The sequence below is a fragment of the Diadema antillarum genome, unplaced genomic scaffold (assembly GCF_040938485.1).
Source record: "Diadema antillarum isolate AM-2024a unplaced genomic scaffold, OU_Dant_1.0 seq00000364_RagTag, whole genome shotgun sequence".
NCBI lineage: Eukaryota > Metazoa > Echinodermata > Echinoidea > Diadematoida > Diadematidae > Diadema > Diadema antillarum.
Genome location: NW_027271365.1, coordinates 721169 through 732201, shown reverse-complemented (window position 1 = coordinate 732201; position 11033 = coordinate 721169). Strand labels below are relative to the sequence as shown.

The window sequence follows — 11033 nt, the reverse complement described above, 5'->3', positions numbered from 1 at the left end:
AATTTCGTGAACCGTTGTAAGGCATGAAACGCGCTATGTAATCGTATACATGACAATGCCAAGGTGAACATGGTTCGAGAAATGCGAACGGAACAAATGTCAATTATATTATATGCTGGACGTTTCAAAGCAATGAACTTGTCGAACTGTATGCGTTGTGTACAGTTAAAATACATGGGATTTGGTAAACGTATGAACCATTGGAATTGGCACACAATAATTCTGTCAATTTACATGTTTTCGCTTCAAGATGACGATACAAAAATAATCACTGGCAGTTTGACGCGTGTCGTTGTATAGGCAGTGTTTATAAACCGTGTTATCGCATATCGAAAGGCAACATAGAAATTTAGATCAGAGTACAATTGAAATGTGCAAGGTGATGCTTACTTGACAGACATGATAAAGTAATCACGAAACACGCAGTGAAATGAGTGTCCAACACGAATGTCCTGTGTATGACTGAGTCTTTTTATCGCTTGCGATTATAACGTGCTCGGGTAATGTCCGGCTATCGCGGTTGACGAAGACTAACTGTAGTCAGTAGGACGTATGTGGCGTGGACGAGAGTCGGGGTGAGCGGATGGTCGATGTCGATGTCAGATTGTCAGCTATCAACGGTCTCTCGACAGGACAGTGAGTCGCCTGGAGATGTCGTGTTGATACAATGTAGTTGGCAAGCGCGATATGGCCAGCGGCAGCAGCGATTCGTGCCGGTAGAAGCCGATGCGTGATGTGTTCGAGGTCGAGCCAAAATTCGGCGGAGGGCGATCGAAAGTTCGTGGCGGTCGATGAGGCAACGGTCGGCGATGTCGAGTCGTATCGTGGCGTTGCGAGAGTTGAGCGATTCGTATCGCGGTGTGTCGTGTCGTAGCGAGAGTTCGAGCGATTCATATCGCGGCGTGTCATATTGTGTCGAAGCAACAGATGTTGAGCGATTCGTATCGTATCGTATCGAAAGGTCAAGCGATTTGAATGGCGTCGTGTGGTTGAAGGCCGGTCGATGCTGGCAGGTGTCGGTGTCAGTGCGGCGATTAGGCGGTCGTGGATGTCGATCGTGCGTGCCTGCCGAAGGAACCGTCGAGGCGAGGCGTGCGGCGGGTGAAGTAGACGGCGGCCGGGCGGCATCGTGGCGGGTAAAAACATGCAGCGTGCTCGTCGCGATGGCATGTTCGAAGATGATTGCTGTTGGCGTGGCAGGCGATGTCGTCGCATCAACTGCGTTGTGACGTGCAAAAGATGAGCGTAAGTGCCGGCGTAAGTGGCGGGGTCGAAATCGTCGAATAGATGTCAGTTCGTCATGGGTGCAATGAATTTCCCCGGCAGTAAGCGTAACATGGTTTAGAGAACCAGTTGAGTCGGGGAGTCGCTCTAGGGAGTGGCCGGCCGCGGGCTGGTCGAGTGCATGTCGTGATGTGGCAGCGGGCCGGTGACGAGAAAAAGGAGCGATCCCGCTGATGCAAAGTTGAGTGGTGCATGTCGAAAAGCAGATTACAGTGATGCAGAAAATCGGCTCCGAGAAAGGGGAGATGGACTTAGGTGATGAGGAATATCCATCTCAAGGTGCAGAAAGGCAGTAGTGTTGGCAGCCATTGTTGAGGCAAGCTCGGGCGTGGTTGGAGTTGATGTCGTGTCAGTCATGATTGCTGCGTTGTTGTTCGTAATACGGGGTCACCAGTTTAGTGATTGGTATTGATGATGGTGGTAGTGGTAGCAACACCTACTCACTAATTAATTAAGGTCGAATACACTATAGGAAATGAAGACATCGACCACTCCGAGCGTACATTGTAGATGAGGTTTTATTGAGGCCCTGCCGAGGCGAGTTGTCTGAGCAAGTCGCTCATGATGAAATTGTAACACACTCTGCATTTTTACACAAAGAGCAGTCGGTATTTATACATGTAGAACAGCAGAGAGGTGACTCACCCCTCTGGTATCAGACAGTGAAACAAGTGGTCAGTGTTGACAAGCGGTTACCTTTGAATTGTTTTGAAGAGAACCAGCGGGGAGGATAAATGACCCACGGAGAGAGGAGGAGAGAGAGTGGGAAAGACGGAGAGGTCGAAGCGGTGAGAGAGAGATTGTGAAGGAGAGAAACTGGAGAAAAGTTGAGCTGCTACAGGTCGCTTTGCTTGTCTTTGTTTCTGGATATCTCAGCCATTTCAAAACCGATTTTCATTAGATAAACTTTGAATTTCTCTTAGAATCGTATGCTCTTTAACATTTCATAAAGTGGTTTCTAAGTTTCTCGCAAGAAGTGAAAAAGCTGAATCATCACCTCAACCAAAATACCATCCCTTTAAACAGTTCGTATATCACCCCTCTCTCTCTCTCCCTCTCTCTCAGTACCCACACTCGTGTATAAACGCACTCATGTGCGTTCATATTTAGCTGTTCATGTGTGTGTAACAATTAGTAAGAGGATAAGAAATTGCTATAATGATAAACGTAAATGATCCTCCTGCATATTCATATTGACTTCATGTATATGTTCCAACAACGGCCAGTTCTAAGGCTTAACAATCCGATTACAATGTTGTATCCCAGGTCTGGTGTGATTACTAATTACGGGAATAGAAGAATAGAGTACAGAGATGCAGTTGCTTAATGGAACAATATTTAACCATTATTGACTTAGAAGGAATAAGTTCAAACTGCAGTTTTAGAACAGCTCATGTCTTACTTGAAAAGTTTTTTTTTTTGGTTAACATAATCATAAAAGCAATAACAATATGTCATTATCATTTTGTTTGTTCAGTAACATATTTTCACGGGCATGGGGGCAACTGATAGCATTATGCATGTATATATATATATATATATATATATATATATACTATATATATATATATATATATATATATATGTATATGTATATATACTATATATATAGCTATATATATGTATATATATATGTATATATATATATATATACATGTATATAAAGGGCCCTTTTTATCAAAATTGATTCACATGCTTAGGATATCATTTGCGTTCAATTCAATTCATTTATTTGTCATTCTTCTTTTTCCAACAAAACATAACACAGAATAAATCAGGAATTATATCATGAACATAATACATTCGACTTTGCAACGGATAAATGATACAGATGAAAATATGCATGCATACTGGCAAAAAAAAAAAACAAAGTTATGCTTCAGTTGAGAAAGAAAAAAAAAGAAATTGAGAGGTCCACTAAAAAGCAAGCTTGTATATTGTGAATCACTCAAAAAAAATCTGATGAAATACCTATATGCAAATACTTAGCACCGATGTAATTAAAGAAAAAACGGAACAAAACGGGAGAAACACAACAACAACATGGCACGACTTGACAGAAAAGAATGATGGAAGGAATGGAAGGAAAGAAAGAAAAAAGATAATGCCTACACGCTGAAGGAAACGGAAGAGGGAATTGAGGAGGTGCTTAATGCTATAAACACGGCCGGATTTCGTACCGGGTCCATAAGGAATTAAAACCGCATCGACCCGGTTCGAGCCGTAGAGACCCGCATTGACCCGCATCGTAACCCGTGTCAATTCCTGATCGATTCCGGGGGCTACGATACGGCGGTGAAAGATTTTTGGTCATGTTCAAAATTTCCTCACGGATTTCAATTCCGTATTGATATCCGCATTGACCCGGTTCGAACCGCATTGACTCGCATCGACCCGCTGCAACCCGCAGCGTAAAACCCGTATGGACCTTTGCCGTATACCGCATTGCCTTCCTGCAACGGATGATGACAAGGTTTATAACCGGGTCGGTACGGGTCGAAGCGGGTTGACAAGGGTCGATAGGGGTCGAAATGGATTCAGTTAAAGGCATAATCTACCATTTGCTGATGAAACAAAAACCCAGCATTAGTGCTTCAAAATAATTCTAAAATGTGAGTTAGGGATAGAAACAAACAATGTAAAAATTTGAACCAGTTTAATAGATGTTAAGTGTTGTTAAATGTACAAAGTGTGAACGAAAGTTATGATTTAAATGTTTCCAGACTAAACCGTCTACAGTTATGGTTTAATGAGAAAAATAGTGATATCTCCTTATATCTTAGGCTTTATTGCAAGTTTTGTGATACAACTGACCTACACATAGGCATAAAAAATTATATTTTGAATATTTTGTAAATTACTGCTCCCAAAGGTAAACTGCACCTTTAAGGATTTTAAAGCTGATTTTTATACGGTTCGATACGAGTCAATACGGTTTTAATTCCTCATGGACCTGGTTCGAAATCCGGCCGTGTGTGGCTGTAACACAAATTGCCCTCCATTCCGGGACGCGGGACTAATCCGGCTCATTTTCACCCGGATCAAATCCGTTCTGTGATCCGGCCGTGTGTGACTCTAGCATTAGACAGCTGGTGGCTGCACACAGCGGTGCAAGGATTATGGTGGCTATTTCATTACATAATGATGAATTCAGTGATTGATTGATTAATTAATAGATTGATGGATGATGAACCCTAAAGTTGATGAGACCTAGCTGATAAAAAAGAAGATATTAGAGAGGGTTTAACAGAAAAAAAAAAATCAGCTTGCGCTGAAAAGAATACAAAGACGTAGATTTTTTTTTTCCACAGCTTAATGAATTCCAGAATCTAGGGCCTGTGTACATAAATATATTCTGAGCCAATAAAGTTCTCAGGAGGGGTAAATGAAACTCATTAGATTGCCTAGTGGGATAATTATGAAAAAAAAAAATGGTTCCGTGGGAACATTGAATTGAAAGTACTGGGAAGTGCTTTTGCGTTGAAATTAAACATAAACTGACAAGTTAAAAAAAGAATACAAATTCTTATTTTGTAAAATCGTGGGGATATTTAGCAAATAATGGATCGGAATGTATTTGCATTTTCCATTTGAATTAAGTTGTGTTAATGCAGTAGTATCATTTGTATCATTTGTTGTTATGTGTCCTTGTTTCTGTTAAAATGATTTTCATTACATAAACAATGTTCACCCGAGTTTACATTGTTCAATAATATTAATGAAAAATCCTTCTCTGAATTTGGCATCTCTGACATACACTGTGGCACGGCCCCTCTGAAAAACAGCCTTTTACTGCAGTGTAGGCCTACTCCCGTTATACCAAACACGATTATAAAGAAATTCCGGTTACACCGAAGGAAATTTTCAGGCCACAACAATATCTACTGTATGTTTTTTTATTGTTTATTTATTCCGTTATAACAAAATTTCGATATAAGGAAAGAGAACTGCCGGTCCCAAGAACTTCGTTATAACTGGAGTCCACTGTAGAAGCTGATTGAGCTTTTATACCGTGAAAAAAAAATGTCCATAAGTGAATGGAAATGAACAAGTGACCATTTAGTATAGAATTGTATGTTCGAAACAAAGTAGATTTGCTCCTGAATGACTGAGTAGGCCTATTTGGTCTCGACCACCAGTTGGAGGGAAATTATATCACCAAAAACTAGCAGAAGGCCATATTGTGCTCTAGAAGGTTTACACTCGCTCGTTTTACAAGTGTCTTGAATGTATCTAGAAATATTAACTCTCAGATTCACAAGTAACAAGAAAATGCTCATTATGTCAAATGAAAAGCGTCCGCTATTTTCATGTCGTAAAAGGCAACAAAAAAAAATGCCATTTTACGTGATCCCGTTTTAAATATTGACATTGCCGTAAAATGCATTTTCTGGCTGTTGACGAAAAGGTCTTTTTTTCGTAGAGTATATGTTTATTAACAGCAAAAAGAGGACTTAGATCTCCCGTCACTGCCTTACCTGTATACGAGGAACTCACAATTTCTCTGGATGTAAGGCGTCATCGAAAAAAAAAAATAGGTTGAATGCACAGCAATCATAACCACTCGTTTGTTTACTTGTTCATATTCTCACGTTGTAAACGCTCTCATGACGGAGGATTTTCCCCAACCACAATTTGAATTCAATGAATGTGAAAAGATATTACATCAGAGAATATTGAGGATATGGGGAAATCAATTCAAATGTCAGGAAGTCTTCAAACGTTTTGTTTATTCACTAGCTGTCAACGCTGGATTCAATTCAATTCAATTCAATTCAATTCAATTCAATTCATTTATTCTCATTCTTCGTCTTTTCTCTTTTTCAACAAAAACATAACACAAGATAGATCAAATTTTACATCATAAACAAAGAACATTTGTCTTAATTGATAAATGGTATCAATAAACATAGGAGCGCATACTGGCAAAAAAAAAATAATACAAAGTCATGCTTCAGTTGAAAAAAAAAAGGAAGAAAGAATAGAGAGGTCCACTAAAAAGCAAAGCTTGTAGATTGTGAACCACTCATAAAACCTATGAATCACTTATTTACAAACACTTGTGACGAATATAATATACGACAGGACGGGACAAAACAGAAGAAACACAACAACATGACACAACTTGCCAGAATAGATGAAAAGTATGGAAGGATCGAAAGAAAAAAAAAGAGAGAATGAGAGAATACCTACACGCTGAACAAGGGAAATGGAACAGAGGATGGTAGAGAATGTGCTTCATAGAGTTGGTGCTGCATGCAGCTGAGCAAGGATTGTAATGGCTACTTCTTTACGTAATAATGAATTCAGTGTTTGAATGATTGGTGGGTGGATGATGAACCCTGAGGTTAACAAAAAACTATAGCTGTTTATGGAAAAAAACATATCAGGGAGGATTTAATTTAAAAAGTTTCAACTTGCGCTTAAAAGAATACAAAGATGGGGAATTTTTTATTTCACAGCTCAGTGAGTTCTGAGCCAATAAAGTTCTCAGGAGGGGTAAATGAAACTCATTAGATTGTCTAGTGGGATAATCATGAAAAGACTGGTTCCGTGGGAACATTGAATTAAAAATACTGGGAAGTGCATTTACATTGTAATTAAACATAAACTGACCAAGTTGAAAAAATGCAAATCTTTAATTTTCAAAATCTCATGTTTAATAAATAATGGCTCTGTATGGGAACGTGGCGGGACGCCACGTTCCCATATCAACGCTGGATAAGAACAATCCCATATCAACGCTGGATAAGAACGCTTCAAGAATCTTTATCAATGTGTGATATTACAATACCTACAATTGTACACAAGTACAATACTATAAGGTAAATAAAGAGATAATTCCATAACATTTCATTCTAAAATGAAGCTGTTAGTACACAATTCCTCAACTCGCTAATGACATAACGTTACAAGTAATTATTACATTCTATGTCTTTCTGAGGTAAGTCACGTCCTAACTGCATGTAAAAGATTGTAGTCCGAATACAACCTGATAAATGGAAGCGCGCAAAAGGATTTGCTGGCATACTTTCCATGGGTGAGGCAGGCCGTGAAAAAATCATTTCAAAGGGCAAGACACTACTTCTACGTGAACAATATAAAATTAAAGGAGTACCGTAATATGATTCCCCAATATACGTCAGAAACTGAACTAAAACCCTGTCATGAATTGTGTGTGTGTGGATGGGGGGCGAGTGTGTGTGTGTGTGTGTGTGTGTGTGTGTGTGTGTGTGTGTGTGCAGGGGGAGGGTTCTTGTAGAAAAGAGTTCTTTTGGAGTAGTAAAGTTACAGTTTACTCTTTAGAAGCTTTTGGTAGAATTTCATCGACGCGTCAGAAAGTCGTACCACGTCGGCGGGTAGCTGGTCACGTGGGATGAGCTTGGAAAGTGGCATGAAACAGCTACTCTTCATAGCTGTTTCGTACATGGTGACGAAATCTTTCGCCACCGCCTCTCCGGGTGCCTTCCATGAGTCGGCTACGGCTGTTGACGAATCCCACCGGAGCAAGGAGTCCGAATAGGGGAGCCCAACCAGTCGGCAAAACTTCGACAACACTTCGGTAGGTCTCGCCAGCAGATCGTCAGCGTCGAGAACAATCGGCTCCGGATCGAGGCCTGACTCGCGCACGTATTTCCACAGAGAATGCAAGTCCTCGTAAAACGTTTTCGACGGGAGGGCAATATCTTCGATCTCCACGTCGAAAGACAGATCGTCTACTTCTTCTTCAGACTTGAGACGCTTGGCCATCTTCAGACAAGCTTTACGATAAGACGAATACGCCCTCACAGGATGACGGACGAGAAACACATGCCTGAAGCCGGCTGGGATATAGGCACGAGTTGAATCATCCCGCACTGCAAACGCCATATCTTTAATCAAGACATACTTTCCACTGGCCGATTCTAATTCTTTCTTTACAGTTGCATATCTAGAGACAAGACAGAGGGCAAGAAGAAGAAAAAAATCACAGGCAGTTAGGACAGGCCTTCATTAATTCAAATGAACTTTGGAGATTCATATCGATTCCACAGTCCTTCGGGGGTACCGCTATTAAGCTCTATACGTCGGTGTCATTCATGTTCCATACAATATACTTCAGTGCATCTCTCCATATCAAAAGCGATAATCAGAATAGCATATTATCCAGAGTCGCATCAGCATGGACATTGCTTTTGTGCTGCAATTCAATTTCATTATGGCAAAGGCAGGAAGAAATTCTGAATGCTAGTACTGTTGTGAAGGGCAGTGTAGGCCCATCGCCATACGTAGTCATTGCTATATAGTGTATATTTCATTCATTTCATGTCAATGTAGTTTCATATATCTCAATGAAAAATACATCAAATGTAGCAAAATAAAAATAATATATGATATTCAGGTAGGTAGCACAATATATTGAATATTGCAAACATAGAGAACAAGGTGGTCAATCTATAGTTTGAATCTAACTATAAATGCTAAAGAATTATTCGATGGTATATTATACATACTAATTTCTACATAGTCAACAACCTTTCAGCTGTAAATTATTCAGTTGTAACTGTGGTAACTACAATATTTAAAGGGATGGCAAAGTAGGCCTATTGGTTGAGGTGAGGATTCAGCTTTTGAATTTTTCGCGAGATACTAAACCACTTTATGAAATGTTAAAGGGCATATAATTCTAAGAGGAATTCAAAGTTTACTTGATGAGATTCGCTTTTGAAATGACTGGGATATCCAAAAACAAAGTAAAACAAATCGATTCTAATAAAAGGTGGTTGTCACCTTTTTGATAGGATCGCTTTGTTTTGGATATCTTAGCCATTTCAAAGCCAATCTTCATCAAATAAACTTTAAATTCCTCTTAGAATTATATGTTTTTTCATATTCATAAGAGGTTTCTCATTATTAAAAAGAAAAAGAAATCATCAAAACGTTGGAAATCTGAAGCCACATCTGACCCGGAACATGCAGTATGGGGCCTGATTACACACTTCATTTTGAAGTTAATCCTCGAGTTATAAAAAGCCAACTTTATAAACTGATGGGCCGATCAACGCAATTACGCATTTACAAATATGTGTGTGTGTATGTGCGCGATTCAGTTTGTGAGTCATGTACGTGTGCGTGAGTGTGCGTGGATATAATTCTTTCGTTATTTGTGTCCAAATTACGCTACCATTGTCTTTGTATCTGATGAAAGTAATTGAATAAGTTCAATAAAAAGCGTGTGTGTGTGTGTGTGTGTGAAGTGTGTGCAATCATGCAAAAATACACGAAGTGTGTTGAAAGGACTGAAACACTATACTCTTTAGCAGCCCATCAAATTTTATTTCCATCAAGTCCTTATGTAACAAGATTTATTTCTACTGATTCTAAATGTTACAAGAAATATACCATTATTTTGACGCTTATGTTATCCATGGATGTATATTGTTCGGAAATGAAAATAAAAAATGAGTGAATTGAAACTTTTTCATAGTGTCCTGATAGAATTACTTCCGAGTAAATAGCTGTCTAGAGCCAAAATAGATATCTGTGTATCACATGATTTGTGTCAAGTCATGAGATTGCACAATATATGCAAAACATAATTTACAGTGCAATGAATGTATGTTGTCAGAAAAAAGCTTTCGATCAACCTACGCAATACGATCTGCCTCGACCTTTGAGCCGATGACGCTGGAGAGAATCTCCGCAGCCGAAGCGATCGCCTCCTCGTTGCCTTCGTACACCAGTGGTGCGTCCCGACCGGAGGCGATCTTATACAAGCTTGCCGCCAATGCACTGTAACAGAGTGGCTCGAACCAGACTTCGAGTCCCTCAATGGCGCTGAGACATTTGATAAGCGCCGTGGAGATCGTCCTCGGGAGGCACCAGAGGACAATGCGAACGGGAGTTGGGTCAGACGCCATCTTTACACCTTCTTCCTTCAAGAGAATAAGCTCCTGTCATGTCAGCATGCAATGAGACCTTACTGAGCAGCGCAGATCTACTAACTCAAAGTGGCAATGTCTCTCCTCTTGCCCTTATCACGAAGAAGAGGTTATCTTTGGCTCACAAAGACCTACAGTATTTAGAAGTGATAATAGGGTCGAACAAAGAGCAAATTCATAGCGCAAAGTACAAAGCGCTAAAATTTTTGACCAAACAATCTCAAACAATATGTGTACACGACTACTTATAATGAGATATGATCATATAGATATTATGTAAACATACATATTTTACAGTACATTATATATATATATATATATATATATTATATATATATATCTATATATATATATATATATATATATATATATATATATATATATGTGTGTGTGTGTGTGTGTGTGTGTGTGTGTGTGTGTGTGTGTGTGTGTGATATGCATCTGCAAATCCAGAAGTGTAACTGGGAAGGGGCATGGTTATCCTGGAGTGCGTTTGAGTGAAATCGAATGCGAGAATAAAATGCAAATCGGGCCCCTCCTATTACAATTACAATGAATCTTTAATTTCGTGATATAGTTTATTGTTATTTCCTGCATGCATGCAAGATAATGGTTAGATTATAGGCATAGATTATATAGATTATAAATTATAGGTATGATAAGGCTTGGCAAATATCTAAAATGAGTTCATTTCATGATCGGGTCTTCGTAAAAAATGAAGCTCTGGGTAAGATTTGTTTAAATGTACTCTGCACTTTAAATGTATCACACTAAACCCTAGTCTTTTGTGAGCTTGCATTAAATCAAATTTGCCAAAGAGTTTCACAG

General features: G+C 39.4%; 1 protein-coding gene across 1 annotated transcript; it reads right to left on the bottom strand.

Annotated features, from left to right (window-relative positions):
- Nucleotides 1-7572: 7572 nt before the first annotated feature.
- LOC139731168 (uncharacterized) lies at nucleotides 7573-10184 on the bottom strand. The gene is made up of 2 exons (XM_071642049.1): nucleotides 9916-10184; nucleotides 7573-8215 (listed from the first exon to the last, which is right to left on the bottom strand). The coding sequence occupies exons 1-2, from the start codon at nucleotides 10182-10184 to the stop codon at nucleotides 7573-7575; spliced, it is 912 nt and encodes a 303-aa protein (XP_071498150.1).
- Nucleotides 10185-11033: the final 849 nt, after the last annotated feature.